The sequence below is a fragment of the Capsella rubella genome, unplaced genomic scaffold, assembly GCF_000375325.1.
Source record: "Capsella rubella cultivar Monte Gargano unplaced genomic scaffold, Caprub1_0 scaffold_7, whole genome shotgun sequence".
NCBI classification, from domain to species: Eukaryota; Viridiplantae; Streptophyta; class Magnoliopsida; order Brassicales; family Brassicaceae; genus Capsella; species Capsella rubella.
In genome coordinates, this window is record NW_006238917.1 from 11,793,190 (window position 1) to 11,810,881 (window position 17,692).

The 17,692-nt window shown below is 33.3% G+C and overlaps 7 protein-coding genes across 8 annotated transcripts; 4 read left to right on the forward strand and 3 right to left on the reverse strand.

The window, feature by feature from the left end:
* The first annotated feature begins 545 nt into the window (after window positions 1–545).
* Window positions 546–1,021, forward strand: LOC17879626 (calmodulin-like protein 2). Its single transcript, XM_006285541.2, has one exon. The coding sequence runs from the start codon at window positions 563–565 to the stop codon at window positions 1,019–1,021; it is 459 nt and encodes a 152-aa protein (XP_006285603.1). The 5' UTR covers window positions 546–562.
* A 2,150-nt stretch (window positions 1,022–3,171) lies between these two features.
* On the forward strand, window positions 3,172–6,094 carry LOC17880788. Of its 2 annotated transcripts, none has more exons than XM_023779198.1 (15): window positions 3,172–3,254; window positions 3,544–3,666; window positions 3,740–3,799; window positions 3,897–3,998; window positions 4,086–4,160; window positions 4,242–4,360; window positions 4,438–4,539; window positions 4,608–4,724; window positions 4,809–4,874; window positions 4,966–5,032; window positions 5,131–5,184; window positions 5,269–5,358; window positions 5,447–5,500; window positions 5,587–5,619; window positions 5,734–6,094. In XM_023779198.1, exons 1-15 carry the CDS (start codon window positions 3,225–3,227, stop codon window positions 5,830–5,832), a joined length of 1,191 nt encoding a protein of 396 aa, XP_023634966.1. In that variant the 5' UTR covers window positions 3,172–3,224; the 3' UTR covers window positions 5,833–6,094. The 2 variants fall into 2 exon arrangements, with proteins under 2 accessions (XP_023634966.1, XP_006285943.1); XM_006285881.2 differs by lacking the exon at window positions 3,172–3,254 and adding an exon at window positions 3,319–3,434.
* On the reverse strand, window positions 6,053–8,302 carry LOC17880806 (haloalkane dehalogenase 2). Its single transcript, XM_006282584.2, has 12 exons — window positions 8,099–8,302; window positions 7,920–8,030; window positions 7,749–7,849; window positions 7,615–7,684; window positions 7,456–7,525; window positions 7,329–7,385; window positions 7,181–7,248; window positions 7,003–7,083; window positions 6,842–6,919; window positions 6,616–6,771; window positions 6,382–6,534; window positions 6,053–6,315 (listed from the first exon to the last, which is right to left on the reverse strand). Exons 1-12 carry the CDS (start codon window positions 8,255–8,257, stop codon window positions 6,232–6,234), a joined length of 1,188 nt encoding a protein of 395 aa, XP_006282646.1. The 5' UTR covers window positions 8,258–8,302; the 3' UTR covers window positions 6,053–6,231.
* Window positions 8,303–9,295: 993 nt separating this feature from the next.
* Window positions 9,296–9,712, reverse strand: LOC17877827 (non-specific lipid-transfer protein 2). Its single transcript, XM_006282715.2, has one exon. It carries the CDS (start codon window positions 9,676–9,678, stop codon window positions 9,391–9,393), a length of 288 nt encoding a protein of 95 aa, XP_006282777.1. The 5' UTR covers window positions 9,679–9,712; the 3' UTR covers window positions 9,296–9,390.
* A 2,662-nt stretch (window positions 9,713–12,374) lies between these two features.
* LOC17879655 (F-box/kelch-repeat protein KIB1) lies at window positions 12,375–13,571 on the forward strand. Its single transcript, XM_006285883.1, has one exon. The coding sequence runs from the start codon at window positions 12,375–12,377 to the stop codon at window positions 13,569–13,571; it is 1,197 nt and encodes a 398-aa protein (XP_006285945.1).
* A 168-nt stretch (window positions 13,572–13,739) lies between these two features.
* Window positions 13,740–14,813, reverse strand: LOC17877459 (photosystem I reaction center subunit XI, chloroplastic). The gene is made up of 2 exons (XM_006282402.2): window positions 14,574–14,813; window positions 13,740–14,378 (listed from the first exon to the last, which is right to left on the reverse strand). Exons 1-2 carry the CDS (start codon window positions 14,739–14,741, stop codon window positions 13,887–13,889), a joined length of 660 nt encoding a protein of 219 aa, XP_006282464.1. The 5' UTR covers window positions 14,742–14,813; the 3' UTR covers window positions 13,740–13,886.
* A 1,003-nt stretch (window positions 14,814–15,816) lies between these two features.
* LOC17879353 (40S ribosomal protein S13-2) lies at window positions 15,817–17,593 on the forward strand. The gene is made up of 5 exons (XM_006284631.2): window positions 15,817–15,930; window positions 16,041–16,113; window positions 16,828–16,966; window positions 17,062–17,248; window positions 17,341–17,593. The coding sequence occupies exons 1-5, from the start codon at window positions 15,908–15,910 to the stop codon at window positions 17,372–17,374; spliced, it is 456 nt and encodes a 151-aa protein (XP_006284693.1). The 5' UTR covers window positions 15,817–15,907; the 3' UTR covers window positions 17,375–17,593.
* The last annotated feature ends 99 nt before the right edge of the window (window positions 17,594–17,692 follow it).

The following is a 17,692-nucleotide window of genomic DNA, read 5'->3' on the forward strand; positions in this document are numbered from 1 at the left end:
TGTAATATATATATATATATATATATATATATATATATATGTATATATTATTAGCGTTTCCAAAACGTTTCCATATCTTAATTTCATAAAAAACATGTTTCTCGTTTCCGAAATGTTTCGTTTCCGCGTATCCGTTTCCGTTTCCATGCAACATAGATTACGTGGAAGGTTGATTGGGAAAAAATCAATAATTTATGCCTCCATTGCTCACCGAGTGATTTTGGTTAATTATTATAATGAGGTTCTCCTTAATTGTGTCAAGATTAGATATTCGTGTAGTCTATTTAAGGGCATATGTAACTATTTTTAGTCTACAAGAAAATGAAGGATCCAAAACTGTTGAATCCATCAAACAGAACCCGTAAAGCTCTCTCTCATCTGTCTTTTTTTTTGTTTTGTATGTAAATTTTATGTTCTTTTTGATTAACTTTATTTTGTTTTTGTTACAAATTTGTCACTTGCTTAGGGTTTCTTAAAGAATACATTTCTAGATCTTGATTCTTCTTTCTTCTCCATTAGTTTTTTTGGCTTAATGATCATATAGCTAGGTTTTGCAATAAAGATGGATCGTGGAGAACTAAGTAGAGTGTTCCAAATGTTCGATAAGAATGGAGATGGGAAGATTGCGAAAAACGAACTTAAAGACTTCTTTAAAAGCGTTGGAATCATGGTCCCTGAAAATGAAATCAAGGATATGATAGAGAAGATGGATGTGAATGGAGATGGTTTCATGGATATCGATGAGTTTGGATCCTTGTATCAAGAAATGGTGGAAGAGAAAGAGGAAGAAGAGGACATGAGAGAAGCATTTAGAGTATTTGATCAGAATGGTGATGGGTTCATTACAGATGAAGAGTTGAGGTCTGTTCTTGCTTCAATGGGCTTGAAGCAAGGAAGAACACTTGAAGATTGCAAGAAGATGATTAGTAAGGTTGATGTTGATGGAGATGGTATGGTTAATTTTAAGGAGTTCAAGCAAATGATGAGAGGTGGTGGTTTTGCTGCTCTTAGCTCTAATTAAAACATTCCTTTTTATTTATTTACAATAAAGTTTTTGTATAGGTAAACCATCAAAGGCCAAAATAATAGAATTACCATGTTAGTTTTCTAGATACACACATGCAACGTAACATCGTATTGGTGATCATTTAAATTATCAAGTGTTGTTTTTCATTTTAAGGTATCTAAGTTTTTATGTTTAATTTATTATATTGTCTATCTATATATAATAGCAAACCATTTTTTGTGTCTACTGATATCACCAATATAAAGAGTAATGGTTCAATTTAAAGAATTTGATCATACCATTGAGATTCATATATTTTTCTTTTTCAATGTTTGTGTTTCTTCTTTGCACCCCTTTGTATCTAACGTTTATCTAATCGTTAACTAGATTTTAACCTATCATTTTTTTTAATTCAAATTTTTCTACGATGGTGGAATTGTTTTTAAAAAAAAATTAAGATCGCATAATATCAAAATTAAGATTGCAAAAAAAAATTAAGATTGCATGTCTTAGTGTTGTTAAAAATAGTGTAATGAAGTTTTAACCCGTTTTGAAGTATAAGATTAATAATATTTTATTTTTTTAGTAATATCGATTCAAACATGTTCCGTCATTTAATTCAACCAGTGTATAAATATTATTTTTAGAACAAACAAAATTTGTAATAAATGCTTCTATATGTGTTTCTTAATATTTTTCTTCCTTTGCAATTCTGCACTTTTGTTTTCGCTTCCGATTTTAAAACTAAATCAAAGTCGTTAACGACGATTTCGTGCTACGTTAGTTTCTTTATTTTAAATATACAAAATTCTAAAATAGATCGATCTCTACAAAAATAATCAAACACATTTCAGAAATAAATAACAAGAAATAATTATTTATAATAATAAAATACTTCCGAAAAAAATACTATTTATGAAAGAAAAATTATTTGTTTTACAACTTCCAAAATTTAAGTGTAAGAAAAATGAAGCAAAGGCCAAAGCAAGTCGTCTTCACATGGACATTGCATCCCAATGTACGTTACAAACTTACATGTAACGAAGGAATACATAACAAAACAATACACGTGCTACTGACCTTTTAATGTCATTGTTCACTGATTTAAAGACCTGATTTTGCGAAGATGGCTACACGTTTTTTCCAAATTCCTATTTCTAGATTTTTGTTAACAATTCTTATTTTCTTTTTTTAAGAATTACAAAAACTTTTGTTTCGTTGTTTTTATATATTAATTTTAATTATTATAAAGTATGAAAACTGGTTTACTACAAAGACGATTTTATTAGATTTTCGATTGATAAATCTTTATCTTTCTTCTTTGTGCTAGAATATTGGATACTTTGTTTTTCTTCGATATTTTATAATCATGGTGAACACTTCTAATCGTGTATCACTAATCTCTTGTAAATATCCGAACTCCAAACCTCGAGATATATAAATATTAATTATTAGTTAACTTTTAGTCAACCATTGAGCCTAAAGGCTTCCACTATAATTTTTGTTTTAATTAGACTTATTGATAATTGATAATTTGCTTTAGGGATTTCAAAATACCACTTTTCAAAAACAACCTTTTCAAAATTACATCAAAAAAACCACTAAAAATTGAAATTTTATCCAAAAATATGTGTAAACTTATATAAATGTACACAAGTTACATTTATATGTGTGTAAATAATATATCTATTTTACAAATACCGTATAAATAGCTTTTAAAAAACTTGTAAAAATCTTATAAACCTTTTAAAAACCTTGTAAACCCTGTTTAATACATTTTTAAACCTTATAAGTATATCGATCCGAGTCTCCAAATAGTATAGTGATTTTCTAAAAATATCTTATAAACCACATAAAACTTTAAAACTTTTCAAATTTAAAATTTTTTTCTAAAAAAAATTGATAAATAAAAGAAATATTTTTAAAAAATGTTACACCAAAAAAGGCACTTCTCTAAAAAAAATCTCAATTAATTTGCTTTCATACCCAGTTTATTTTTTCTTTTTCTATTCGAAGCTAACTTTAAGGAATAAAAAAGTGGTACTTTTGATTGCAAAATAACCAAACTTGACGGAAAGCAAATTAATTTTTCTGACAAAAAAATATGGTATTATAACACTATATAGTATATGACTCAACACTTCACTTATTTATTTGATCTATTAAAAAAAAAAAAAAAAGGCGTTACCTTTAATTTATAGACCACTGTTCTTGAAAGATGAACAAGAAACCCAAGATTTTGAGCTCCGTAAGCTTTCTTTCTCTTTGCTCTTTGTTCATTTCTTCTTGTCTTGTTCCATTACCTTACTTTGCTTTGCTTCTGGGTTTCAAGGGTTTTCGAGAAAGTTGTGAAATTTCAAATCTTTTGTTTCCCCTTTATGTGTTTCATTCTTGGATTGTCTGATTCTCACATCTGCAGTTCTGCAATGTCTGTATTCAGACAGTTACAAGTTTTATACTTTTTTTATGGGTTGAAACACAATCTTGAATCTTTCTTGTGGCATTGTTTTTTTTTTTGAATCTTCTTATTGTGGCAGGGATCATTAAGTATGAACCACAAACGAAAGGGCTTGTCTCTTCGTCGCTTGTTCTCTTTAGTGTTTTTTCTTGCAATGGTCTTCTTATTAGGGAATGCATTTATTACAGTAGACTATAAAGAGGTACTACTTCTAATCATTTGTCTTTGAATCTGAATTATGATAGAACAGTTTGAAAAGTTTAATGATTTCACAGGGTATTGCTGGGTGGAGTTCAATAATTAGACTAAATCTTGCAAAACTGCAGATGTGTAAGGTCTGTTCCATAAGCTTGATTAGAGTTTCTTCTATGCTTTTAAAACCAAGTTCTTATCTGAATAATGACATTTTTTCATGTTGCTTTGGTTAATTAGACACAACTCAGGCCTTTTGGTAGTGAGACATTACCAAGAGGAATTGTAGCAAGTACCTCAGATTTGGAAATGCGACCGTTATGGGGAGGAAAGCGCAATACGGTATTTACCAGTCGCCAAACCCGGGGTTCCCGAGTTTCTCTGTAGTCATTACTTATCAATACATTCTCTGTTTTCTTATTTGCTTAGAAGCCGAAGCTGAACTTATTAGCTATGGCAGCCGGAATAAAACAGAAGGAAAGTGTTAACAAGATTGTCAAGAAGGTAAAACCTCGGAAAAAACGCCTTTTCCGCCTCTCGGTAATGAAACAGTTTTGATCTTTGATATCTCTTCCCATGTGGCAGTTTCTGTCAAGTGAGTTTGTTGTGATGCTGTTTCATTATGATGGCGCGGTGGATGAGTGGAAGGAGTTTGAGTGGAGTGAAACTGCTATTCATGTTTCTGTAGTCAACCAAACCAAATGGTTATATAACTGTTCTATTCATGTTTAATACCATTTGGGCTTGTACTGTTTAAAATATGTTTTATTAACTCTTTTAGGTGGTTTGCAAAGCGTTTTCTACACCCTGATATTGTCTCAACATATTCTTACATATTTCTATGGGATGAAGATCTTGGTGTTGACCATTTTGATGCTAGAAGGTAAAAAAAAATGCTATTACAAAGAATATCTTATATTTGTGATATCTAATGCAAATGCAAATTGTCAGGTATGTTTCAATTATTAAAGAAGAAGGTCTTGAAATATCACAGCCTGCTCTTGATCCCAATTTCTCTGAAGTGCATCATCAACTTACCTCCCGGGACAAGAAATCGCGAGTACATAGGTACTTTCTCTCATGCTTTTAATAGAAAACGTTTAAGAGAGAATGACATAATGAATCTTATTGCAATGATTTGGTGGTAACCAGGAGAACATACAAAGTCATTGGTCGGACTAGGTGCAACGAGAATAGCACTGGACCTCCTTGTACAGGGTAAAAGAACTAAACCATTTTAGTGTATACTAGCTAGTGTATATTATGGTGATTATTCTGAAAACTCACTTAGGAAACTCTCTAACTACAGATTCGTCGAAATGATGGCTCCTGTGTTTTCCAGAGCAGCCTGGAGGTGTACATGGCATATGATTCAGGTATTGCACAAGTTTATTATTTATGTCACAGACTAAATGAAGACCATCAACAGCTAGATACTTGACTTTGTTTTATGAATGTTTTGATTCTTTTACAGAATGACTTAAACCATGGATGGGGTATAGATTTTCAGCTTGGATATTGTGCACAGGTAAATTGCTACTGAGCCAAACCAACTCACCCTTTTATTAGTTGGTTTTGTTTTTTCTCAGTATTGTCTTGTTGCTTCGAATAGGGTGATCGAACCAGAAATATCGGCATTGTTGATTCCGAGTATATACTTCATATGGGTCTTCCTACATTAGGAGGTTCAGCTGAAAACAAGGTTTGAAATCTTGTTCTCTTATCATTTCTTCATCCCAGTCTCCATGACTTTTATTTAGGAAGTAATCATACTTACTGCATATAAGCAGACGGGTTCAGACCAACTCGAAAAGACCAAGACTCAGCATGATTCAGACATATCAGTATGCTATTCTCACTATATTTTGCTCTCTTCTTTCTACTCTTTTAAGATAGTCCATCATTGTCTTATACTACTGTTATTATGCAGAAACCATCACCAACATCCTCTGGTAGATCTGAGGTAAGCGTATAAACAGTTTGGTATTTGAAAAGATAGTATCAGCTTTCTAATCTTAATGTCTTTAGAGTACTTTGTATGACTAAACTCTCTATGTACATAATGATCATTACCTAGGTTCGGAAGCAGACTTACGCTGAATTAGAGACTTTTAAACACAGATGGAGAAATGCTGTGAAGAACGATGAGTGCTGGATAGACCGGTTCCAACTTTGATATATAGCTTGCTGTAGACACATTTATATACATACAAAAATCACATATATACCCTGAAGACCCGAAGGAAGCAAAAGAGAAGGAGAGATGATTACAAGACTGGTGAGATAACAGTTCTGAGGATCTTCATGTCAATGATGTACTGAATTTAACCAATTACTGAAGGTATACATGTAGATTCTTTATAGGATGTTACAAATTTGTACTAGAGAACCGGAGATTCTTGACGATTCTTCTATATCCAACTTTATAGAGCCTCAAAGTTTAGCACAAAAATCTTACTGGTGACTTATATGTACCAATGGAACTACAGAAGGTTTTGAATAAAGATGAGTCTTTACAAAGGGTTTGTTCATGACTCTTTTCATTTTCTCAGTCTTCGTGCTGAGTACTCTCTAGTTAGAATAGAGCAGATTTACTTATGATTCTTGAGATTATTCCTCCAAGTTCCTCTCCACAATCTTCTTGTACGTGATGGCCAGCCTGATAAGGGCAGAATCAGTTCAAAGTTTAGCAATGTCTCACAAGATATAAGGAAATAGGTGGTACATTTGGCAGTTCGACGAGGTTGTGTCCTGAACTCTTGCAGAACTCTTCAACTCCCTCATAGCTTAGCCACCTGTCTCGTTTTCCCCAGCACACGGTGATCGGGATTTTCCAGCTTTTGTCCATCAGTGATGTCCTCATCTCTTCTGCATATTTCTGTCAGGTAAAAGCTTCAATGAAAAATTCCAAGCTTTCTTGATTTTGACATGAATGAAGAAAAGAGAATGCTTTATGAACCTTAAGTTCCTTCTTCATGGACCTACTGATGGCGTTAAGAGCGAAACCAGAAGAACCTGAGGTAAGATAAGGTCTTCGGTAAACCATTGCATCGTCTTCTTTCATTTTGTAAGGACCACAACTCGTCAAAGGCTTGTCACTTGCTCTTAGAGGATCCTATTGGTTTACTAAATCAGAAATTTGTTGCACAGAACCTTTGTAGAAGCAAATTTTTGATGAAACAAACCTGAGAGAAGATCTCCCCGAGCAAAAAGTTGCTGAATACAGACAAGGTTGATGGAAGTTTAGCATGTTCAGGTGTGAGCTGAAACCGGATTATACAAGTTTTTAAGTTAGTTTTAACAAAGAGAAGAAAATAGTTAGTTTTGTTTTAGCTTCTTTACTTACAGGAGGATTCAAGAGTATGAGATTCTTGATCTTGTCTGGTCTGTTTCTAGCATATTTTACAACAGCAGTTGAGAAGTATCCCTGACAAAAAAAAAAAACATCAAAACAGAGAATTAACACTACCAAATCTAAAGTATTGCTTCTTCAGAGACAAATAAATTGATGCTACTATACCTACCTGCACCACAAGTGACACCTTACTTGTAGTTACCTCATCAATGAATGACTCAAGCGACGAAACAAACTCTACAAAGCCACAGATTATTCTTATAACTCTCTCGGGTTTTAGTCTGTTGATCGATAAGCGCGGTTAAAGATCATCTTACCGTCCATTGTATAGTTAAATCCATATCCAGACTGAGGCTTATCAGAAAATCCAAATCCTATGATGCAAGAAAATTCAGGTTCTCTAACAAAGAAAAAAGTAAAACACAAGGGTAAGAAGTTACATACCTAGCCAATCGAAAGCAATGGCGCGGTAATTCTTCGAAAGCACGGGAAGAGTTTTCCGGTACGAATAAGCCTAGTGACACAAAATAAACATCCTCCAAAACCTGCTAAGTGATTCGCGGTAACAAAGATGTATTTGAAGGGAACATATATATATATTACCTGAGATGGGAATCCATGGATTAGTATAACAGGAGGACTATCAACACTTCCTGATTCTACACAAAACCATCTATAGAAACAGAATCATCAAAAACACATTACTACAAAGATTAAACTCAAAAGTGTGTTTTTACCTGAAAAGATCTTTTGAAGCTTGAGAGCTAGCTCCCATTGTTAATCCAAAAATCGGATCTTTTGCTTCTACACCAGATCCACCAACTCTATGAGCTTTAACCTGAAAATTTGCAGAATCAAAACTTTATGTATTATTATAAAACCAAAGTAGATATGAATCTGTTTCATACCCATTTCCCTTGCTTAAGCCATTCATCTGATGGACTTGGTTGATCTGAATACTTCCCTCCACTGAAAGAGAAACCATCTCCAACAGAAACAGGAGCATCAATGAGATAGTCCTGTAAGAAAAAGAACCATTTCAGTTCTATAGCTCTTTATTGTGTAAGAGGGAGTTAATAAAGGTTACATCTTTGTCATTGGATTTGCAAATGAAGCTGTTGTGATGGTATTTTGAAGCAGAGTGTCTTGAAAAGAGATAAGAGGAAGGTGATGCAGAGGATGAGGTTAGACGTGATCGGAGATGATGAGTGTAGAAAAAGTTAGGGTTTTGAATATGAACAGCCATTGTTTTTTTTTTTTTTTTTATCTTACGGATATGAGAATAAGAGAGAGAGAGAGAGAGAGAGAGAGAGAGAGAGAGAGAGACACAGAGAGAGAATACAAAACTGGTGGTTTAAACGGTTTGCTTCGGCGGCAGAGGAGATAAGGCTTGTTTATGTATGTGGTTGCCGTGACGGAGGAATCAAAGATATGTCACCAAAACGCTGCGTTTTTTAACTGCTTATCACTTAATTAGAGTCAAATACTAAAAAGTTGTTTTTTTTTTTTTTGTTAGAGTTATTAGTAGCCTTACAAATCACAGTTACACCAGTGATGAACAACATTATTTGCCTATATTGGGCATAGTTTTAATCATTGGTTATGATGCCTAATATAAAAACTCAAAATCTAGTAAAGTGGTATCTACCTAGTCACAAAAAAATGATATGAATCAATTACGAAAAAAATGTAAATTTTCCAAGCTTTTAATGGATTTTGGACTGATGTCCATGTTTACATAATTGAGAAATTTATTTTTTACTTACAAAAATTTTCAGAGGGGAAAGAGTTGTTGAAATTGATTGAGACAATATTGTTGATGGATCATGATAGTGAGAAGAAAGGGTTATGGCCGGGATAGTGAGGGTCGTGGTTGGGAGAGGAAGCGAAGGTTTTGGTCGACAAAATAAACAAGGTTGTGGTTGTGCGAGGAATGAAAGAGAAGAATACAAATAATTAAGGTATAAAGTTGATAATTTTCAATTTCAAAAGTTGAAATTATCAGTTTTATGTCTTTCAAACGTTAAACTAGTCATTCAAAATGCTTAATAACGCTAAAAACGTAGTCGCCTGCTTCTACATAATCTCCAACTACAATCGCAACCATTGCTTTTGAACCAGTCAAGTCAGCGACTTTAAATGATGAGACTTTATCTTTCTAGTGGACTAAGGTTAAGAAACCCCGATCCAAAGAAATTACATACTTAAATCATACTTTACTAAAGAGTAAAAGACAAGTAGTTATTGAATTTTGAGAATCGACAATAATGATATATATATAAGAAAACTAACATTTTATTTAATCAAGTCAATAACCTTGACATAATAAACTTCCAATATCATATATAATCATAGATTATGTGATCAATATTTTAAAGTTCAACAACTAGGCAAAGGTATATCACAAGCTGCTAAAACTCTTTTAGCAGCTGTAATATACTGACTAACTGATGGATCTTTCAAGTAATCACATATACATGACTGTTCTTCTTTCAGCTTTGCACAACATTCCATCGATGGTGGGCTTTCAGTAGTCACTGCTGATTTGCATACTTGAAGATCTTCCACAGCACATGTTGCTTTCACTATTTCTGCTGAAACCATTGTTTTGGTTAGAGCAAGAGACGACAGAGCAAAGGCGATGAAGACTAATGTAATGAACTTCATGTCTTGACTTATATTGATAGTGTTTGAGATTTTGATTATGAAATGTTCAAAGGATAGTGAAGCTATAAATAGAGAGTAGTGTTTTGCAATAGACAACTATGTTTATTTTTTTAATTGTTTTTTTTTTTGTAACAGATAGTGTCTTTTGTCTTCTTCTTTAACTTTTGTGTATTTCATATCTGTGTAACATAATTGTTAATAAAAATGTGTAAATTTCTCAAAAAAGAGTTTAAGAAAATGCCATTTATATTAATTGTAAATATTATATTTTATATATAATTATATACGATTCTATTTATATAGAAATTGAATACTGGAAGCGTTTTGAAAGTTTTGAAAAATCTAATTCAAGCATTGATTGTAAATAATAAAATAATTTTTAAAGTAAATAAACAAAAAGAAGAATATATATGCCAAAGCTAGTTATTGGTTTATGTTAACCGGATTATGAATTTAGATAATCTAAGAATTTAGATTGTGAAAACAAACCCAAAACTAGTAGAGTTTCTTTTTTTTGGTCAACATCAAACCATAAAATACCGGTCCATTAGCCAACTCCCTATATTCATATGAAGCGAGAGACTCGATTTCTAGTGTGATAAAGCATGCTTTCAGTGGACTTATCATTTGTCACTCGATTAGAAGATCACTTCACCTAGTAGAGTTTATTTTCCAAGAAAAAATTAATCATTGATGCCTGTTCAAAAATTTATGTTGTCTTTTATGAAATTTTACATGTTCTGTTCTACATCATCTTGTTTTTGTACCTCGTTTTCTAATTAATAAAAATATATTTTGTATTGTGCTTTCCAAAGTTTTCAAATACTCTATTTTATTACAATCGTATGACAATTTTGTTTATACATTACATTATATTATTTGGTTAAGTTTATAGTGTATTTTCCTCTTATCTATACACTATAAATTATACTAATATGTTTCTAACTATACGAATGAGTAGGAAACTGAATTTTTAAGCGTCCGAAATTTAAAGTTTTATTCAGTTTAATTTGGGTATTTGTTTGAGCAAATTAAACTTTTCATTCAGTTTAATTTGGGTAGCACGGGTTATCCCTTAGTTATGAGTATTTTAGTGTCTTTAAATGATAAGACTATAAATTTTCATTCACCGATAATTATCAACCAAATGCATGACACAATCCAATTTCAAGATAACTAATGCCAATACATAAATAACAAAAAAAAGTCTCTTTCTAGCTATCTCCCAATTATAATCAGAGAACCTCTAAATTAGTAAAAGAGAAGTATCAAGTGCTTATAGCTCAATTGGTAAAGATCTCTGGTTAAAGCTTAGAGGTCGCATGTTCAGAGCCGTCGCACAATATATCAGGGTCACAAGCCCAAAACCATGTTGAGACTGATTTTGTAGTGGATTAAAAAAGGAAAGATAAAATGATGGAGAAAAGAGCCGAACACTAGAATTCTAATGCATTTATGAATAATTTTACCACTACACTAATAAGTCTTTTACGAAATAAAAGGGCCGATAAAATACATATATTTTTGGGGCCACAATCACGTGCTTCACCAGCCTGTGCTTAAGGCCGGCTCTGCGCATATTCGAGTAGCGCTTGGGACGAAACCATATAACATGCTCTCATTTTGGGCTTGAGGGGATGTATGAGCTTTGGCCCAGAACCTCTTTGATTATTCAAAAAAAGAGAAGTACAAAAGATAATACGGGTGAGGTCAAAATTAAAAATTAACTTGAAATTAAATAATTAGATACTTCCAAATCGGATATTTAATTGGGTTTGGATATTTAAATCGGATACTTTACTTACAGATTATATTATTTTCATATCTAATTTCGGATTTCCTAAATTTTCTCAAACTAATATATTAAAACAATTATTATTCCTCTTTCACCTTTATTTGAATTTATTTTTAATTTCTTATATTATACTATATAATATAAATTTAACCTTTTTTGCATATGTTGCAATTTGAAGTTTTCAACAGATTATTATACTTAGGACTAACATACATAAATTTATAAGATTTAATAATACACTGGTTGTTTTGCGAAACTCACAATCATATAATCATATGGTATAGCGGGTTAGGATTGATATTTTTACTAATGCAATCTTTTACGGGTTGGTCCTTCAAAATATACACTGTGAATTAATATTTTTGTATTACAAATGCATCTTGGTTTTATTATGAAAGAAATCTTTCACAGGTTAATCCCTTCAAAGTATCTTTTTTACAAATGTATATTTTTCTACGAATGTAATCTTTCACGGGTTGGTCCTTCAAAATATTCACGTGAGTGCGAATGTATATTGTTTTTTATGAATGGACTTTTTTGTACATTGATCCGTCAAAACATACACTATAAATATGCAGATTTTATAAATGTAATCATTTATGATATTTATGTATATTTTTATTTTTGTTAAAAATTATATAATATTTCGGTAGAATATTCTTCTGTGCTGTAGCGCGGATCAGATTCTAATTTTTTATTATTTAATTACATCTTAAACTCAATTTAGAGAATTTACAAGAAAAATATAAAATAAATAAGCAAATATCAATAAATCAAAATAATTTTATTACCCGGCCCGTCAAAATGTAACTAGAAAATTCATTAGATAACAAATCATGTTGATGATTATGAATACAATATAGTCTAAAAGAAAGCGTCATTTATGTTAACTAGGGTTTTAATGGAGACTCTGTCACCTAGACCTAGAGACTCCTCCCGATGGAGATGGTCTTATGTAACTTGGCTATCACAATTCACACATCAGAATCAGAAGGATGATTCAAACCAGCCGATACTTATCCCTGACCTAGTTAGATCGATCTTGGAGCGTTTGAGTTTTGTTGATTTTCATCGAGCAAGATGCATTTCTTCAGTATGGTACACAACTTCGGAGTCATCATTCATTAGAGTAACCAATCCAACAACTCCATGGCTCATCTTCTTTCCAAGCCAACATGTTGAAAACAACTACAACATTTCATGTAAGTTGTATGATCCTCATGAAAACAAGACTTACATAGTAAGAGGTTGTCTCGGGTTTGATCTATCTAGGAGTCGTTGTTTGGCTAGTTCTGGTAGCTGGTTCCTTATGCTAGAGTCTAGTACTAAGTTTCATCTTTTGAATATGTTTACTCGTGTGAGGATCACTCTTCCGGCTCTAGAATTAACCGATGGCAGCGATGTCGAAAATGCGGTTTTGTGGGTAGATGAAGAAAGGAAAGATTACTTGGTTGTTTGGAATATTGCTAGCAATTTTGCATATCATAAGAAAGGAGACAATAGCTGGAAAAGGTTTGAACCTTTAAAGAATCAAGGCTGTATAATTGATATGGTGTTTAAAGAGAGCAAGCTTTACTTGCTTAGTAGTGTAACTCGAGATGTTACTGTTCTTGATTTCTCCGGTAATGATTCTCCGGTGGAATGTGCAACTTTTCCATTTAATCGGTATGATGATTATCCCTACCTAATTGGAAAGGGTCATTACAAGCTCGCTGTGACTTTGTCCGGAGAAGTTTTGATTATTATTGTAGAGCTAGATCAGAGACAATATCTTAGGACGGCAGTCTACAAGATAGATCCGAAATCGTCAGAATGGAGAAGAATCAAGTCTCTAGAGGGAGAAACATTGCTTTTCGATCTAGGACTAACGGTTGCGGCCAAAGTTATGAAAAATTGCATATATTTTGGTAACGATCAGTTTGATAGAAACAATGGGATTAGTCTATGCGATGATTATAACTATAACCGTATTCGCATCTACCATGTTCGAACCGGTTTCGTCTTCCAAGTGTTTGAACATCTTACTGCTTTCTCGACAATACTTTTCAAGGATGCTCGTTGGTTTTTGCCCACTTTTGGTTTAAAATGGTTGCTTTAAGACTTATCAAGTCTTTTATTTTTGTAAGGGTTGATTAGTTTCTTTCATATTGTGGAACAAGAGTGTTGCTAGTAGAAATAATAAGTGTACTACTTCATTATCTATTAATGAAAACTTGGTTTTTTAATTTCAGTTCTCATCCGATTTATCTTAGAGCATTTTCAAGGCTAAGGAAAATATAAATTAATGTCAATAAGATGATCAAGAAAGAGTAATATACATTAACAATCCTGAGTTTCAAGGTTCTTGATCAAGACAAGAGTAAAAAAACAATGATGCAAGAGAGTTGAAGAGTACACTCATATGGATCTACATTTACTTGACGAAGTAAGGAAGGTCAAGAACGTAGAGAAGGAAGTAAGCCCAAGTCACACCAGAGATCCCTCCAAAGAAGAACCCTCCTGTGAACTTACCCCATCCCTCAGCCGTTTGAAGCTGATCAGGCTGCTTCTTCCGCCCGGTCAAAGTCAAACTCGGCGCAATCGATGGCTCACCTTCCTTGAAAGAAGAGATTCCGTAGATGGTTAAGCACATGCTAAGGATGATGACAAGGCCAGCCGCGGCTAAAGAACCGGCCTGGCCAGCGTAAACTGTGTTCCTTAATGGACCAGCCTTGACGAATGGGCCGACTAAGAAGAAACCATGAGCTAGACCTACTTCGACACCGCGAAGGAGCGGGTTGACAGCAGTACGGTAGCCAGGGAGGTTGGAAAGGTACCACGCGATCAAAGGACTAGATGTCACAGGAGTTTCCAAGCTTCCAATGAATGGATCACCATTGATTGGTTGAATCACTTGAAATGTTGGCTGCCAATTTCCATATTTATTGTTAGACCACTATACATATAATCACAATTGCATATGTTTATAACCAATATTTGTCACACTTGTAACTCCTAAGTTCCATGGAAGAGGTTCTATAGTCTAATACCAAAACATAAACTAGAACATGGCCAATCTATGTATATTGTTATGTCACGTGTAAAGACAGAACAAAGATACCTTGTCGGATTTAACAGCACGGACGGTGAAGGGAGAGACTCTTTTGGTCGGAGAAACACCAAAAGGAGCACCGGAGATACCCTTTGGAACGGCGAGGCGTTTAGATAGAGAAGTGGAGGAGAAGCTGCTCCTTAGCTGGCTTGCCATTGGAGATGCACTCGCAGCCATTGGTTTGGTGTCTTAGTTGTTGTTGTTGTTTGTGTCTCTTATGAGATTAAAAATAAAAAAAACCAGAGTTTGAGATGTGTGTGATGAAGAAATAAGCAAATCTAAAGAAACTTGAGATTGCATTTGCTGATGTGGCAGGACAGAGTATCTGGTTCTTGAGATTGTTGTGGCTCTTAAGGATCTATGTGGTTGATGTATCTGATTCTCATTGGATGTTATCTTATCCACTTTGGCCCCAATATTTTCTTTTAAATTTATTATTTCTGTAATTATTTGTGAAAAATATATGTCATTACCAAAGTATTTAATTACGAGTTATTGGATTATACATAATAACATGATTTTTTAAATCACCATATTTTAATTAAATAATTTAAAGAACTTGTTTGGTAAAGGTGATTAGAGATTCCATCACTTATAAGACCAACTACACTAGAGAAACTCTTAAAATTGCTTATAATTAAAATAATTATATAATTTTAATTATATGACACGTCACGTATCTTAATCGTTGCTTGTGTTATCTATCGAAGAAACAATTCTCTACTTAATGGTCCAGTTTTTGAAATTTTTGGTTTAATTTTTAGCCCATAAAAACAGTTAGTATCCCCATTAGCAAATCCTAGCTGAGGTGGTCTAAGAACTAGTTTGAACATCACACCAAACCGAATATAATTTTTAATTTGTTTTCCTTTTGTTCTGTGATATAGAACATGAATCCGGACTACTAAACGATTTTCTTTTTTTTTCTAATGTCCGTGAGAAGGTTTATAGATCGAATTCTATGGTAAAATGGATATAAACAATTATTGGTATAGAGAAAAATATTGAAAATAATATAAATTTAAATCAAACATATAATTAGTAAAATCTGGATTGGACTGTAAAAGCTACTGTTGTTAAATGTAAAAATATGTCACCTAGTAAAAACAATTAGATCTTGGAGCAAGAACAACATTGACAATTCCCTAAAACGACGTCATTTGATACCTCCGTTTATTACAGGCTTTTATAATGGGCCTATAAAAAAGGCCCATAAGGGTTTTTGTAACTAAAACGTACGATACATAGAAAAAGCAAAGTAGGGTTTTGAATTTTGTCAATCGCAGTCTTAGCCGGAGGAAGAAGGATCTCAGAGAAGTAAAGCTCCGTTCACCGTCGCCGCCATGGGTCGTATGCACAGTGGAGGGTTCGCTTCTTCTTCTTCTTCTTCTTCTTCTTCTTCTTCGTATCTGATTTTGTATTACGATTAAGTTCTCTTCTTTTAACTCTTCGTATCTGTTTTTTTGTGCTGTGTAGTAAGGGAATCTCAGCGTCTGCTTTGCCGTATAAGCGTACACCACCGGCTTGGGTCAAGATAACATCTCAAGATGTAAGTAAAGAAATGATTTTGATTTGTTTGGCAATGTGATTCAGCATCGAGCATAGGTTTAGGAGAATCATTTTCATTTAGTATTGTAATTTTGGAGTAGCTCTTAGTATTGTGAGGTTTTAATCGATGTAGAACAAGTATTGTGTAAATCTTGATTTGATTAATTTGTTGTGATAGTCTCTTTGTCAGTGATTGTTATGTGTTTGCTTGTCTCTTCCCCTGTGATGTTACTTGATATGGCTTTGAGAGTAACATGTTTAGTCTGATTGATAATGATGTTTGTGTTTATTGATTGATTTGATCTGTTAATGTGTGTGTTGGTCTTTCTCTATCTGAGGTTACTTGATCCGGCTTTAAGAGTAATGTGTTTGTCTGTGTTGATTGAACCATGTAGGCTTGATATGGCTTTGAGAGTAACGTATCTAGTTTGATTGATCGATTAATCTGTTAATGTGTGTGCTGGTCTCTCTTGATTGAAGGTTGCTTGATGCGGCTTTAAGAGTAATGTATTTGTTTGTGTTGATGGAACCATGTAGGCTTGATATGGCTTTGAGAGTAATGTGTTTGGTTTGATTGTTTGATGTTTGTGTTGATGAATCGATTTCATCTGTTTATGTTTGTGCTGGTCTCTCTTGATTGGAGGTTACTTGATGCGGCTTTGAGAGTAATGTGTTTTAGTCTGATTTGATGTTTTGTGTTGATGGAACCATATAGGTTGATGACTCCATTTGTAAGTTTGCAAAGAAAGGATTGACACCATCTCAGATCGGTGTCATTCTTCGTGACTCTCATGGAATCCCACAAGTGAAAAGTGTTACCGGAAGCAAGATTCTTAGAATCCTGAAAGCTCATGGTAACTTTTTCGCATTATCATTCTGTTTAGATTCTTCTTTACTATAGACTAAAACATCCAAACAAACTTATGATTCTTGTAACTTACGATTTAAGGTCTTGCTCCTGAGATTCCCGAGGATCTATACCACCTCATCAAGAAAGCCGTTGCTATCCGCAAGCATCTTGAAAGGAACAGGAAAGACAAGGATTCAAAGTTTAGACTGATTCTTGTAGAGAGCAGAATCCACCGTCTTGCTCGTTATTACAAGAAGACCAAGAAGCTCCCTCCCGTATGGAAGTAGTAAGTATACTTCAAAGATCTCGATGATTCGATGATCATATCGACTCTTTGAATATTGATCCTTTACCTCTTCTTGTTCTTGCTTTTTGCAGCGAGTCTACTACCGCAAGCACACTTGTGGCTTAAGAAGCGCAATAGCATAGCATTTGTTCAAGTCCTTGAAGAACATTCAATTTTCATTTGACTACATTTGGATCTTTATTTCCTTTTCTTTTTTTGCTCAAGTTACTTATAATGTGATTTTTGATTTAAAAGCTTCACAGACGCATATTTAGTTATCCTTGGCTATTTGTTTCAAACGTTATCGAGTTCATTTTTCTAAAATATCACAAATACAGAGAAAAATATATTTCCTTAATCAAAATTATATAATTGTAGTATGCATTTAGTGGAAAAAAAGAATAAGTAAAGTAGATATTTATTTAATTTTGTATCCACGTGAGA

Bases quoted from the DNA above. Each gene is read 5' to 3' on its own strand.
- LOC17879626 (XM_006285541.2), top strand. From the start codon at position 563: ATGGATCGTGGAGAACTAAGTAGAGTGTTCCAAATGTTCGATAAGAAT.
- LOC17880788 (XM_023779198.1), top strand. From the start codon at position 3,225: ATGAACAAGAAACCCAAGATTTTGAGCTCC. The intron at 3,667-3,739 runs GTACTACTTCTA...ATGATTTCACAG, and splicing joins TTACAGTAGACTATAAAGAG to GGTATTGCTGGGTGGAGTTC. The intron at 5,359-5,446 runs GTTTGAAATCTT...GCATATAAGCAG, and splicing joins GAGGTTCAGCTGAAAACAAG to ACGGGTTCAGACCAACTCGA.
- LOC17880806 (XM_006282584.2), bottom strand. From the start codon at position 8,257: ATGGCTGTTCATATTCAAAACCCTAACTTTTTCTACACTCATCATCTC. The intron at 7,850-7,919 runs GTATGAAACAGA...GCAAATTTTCAG, and splicing joins GGCTTAAGCAAGGGAAATGG to GTTAAAGCTCATAGAGTTGG. The intron at 7,526-7,614 runs GTAATATATATA...TTGTGTCACTAG, and splicing joins TCCATGGATTCCCATCTCAG to GCTTATTCGTACCGGAAAAC.
- LOC17877827 (XM_006282715.2), bottom strand. From the start codon at position 9,678: ATGAAGTTCATTACATTAGTCTTCATCGCCTTTGCTCTGTCGTCTCTT.
- LOC17879655 (XM_006285883.1), top strand. From the start codon at position 12,375: ATGGAGACTCTGTCACCTAGACCTAGAGACTCCTCCCGATGGAGATGG.
- LOC17877459 (XM_006282402.2), bottom strand. From the start codon at position 14,741: ATGGCTGCGAGTGCATCTCCAATGGCAAGCCAGCTAAGGAGCAGCTTC. The intron at 14,379-14,573 runs GTATCTTTGTTC...GGAAATTGGCAG, and splicing joins GTGCTGTTAAATCCGACAAG to CCAACATTTCAAGTGATTCA.
- LOC17879353 (XM_006284631.2), top strand. From the start codon at position 15,908: ATGGGTCGTATGCACAGTGGAGG. The intron at 16,114-16,827 runs GTAAGTAAAGAA...GGAACCATATAG, and splicing joins TCAAGATAACATCTCAAGAT to GTTGATGACTCCATTTGTAA. The intron at 16,967-17,061 runs GTAACTTTTTCG...TTACGATTTAAG, and splicing joins TAGAATCCTGAAAGCTCATG to GTCTTGCTCCTGAGATTCCC.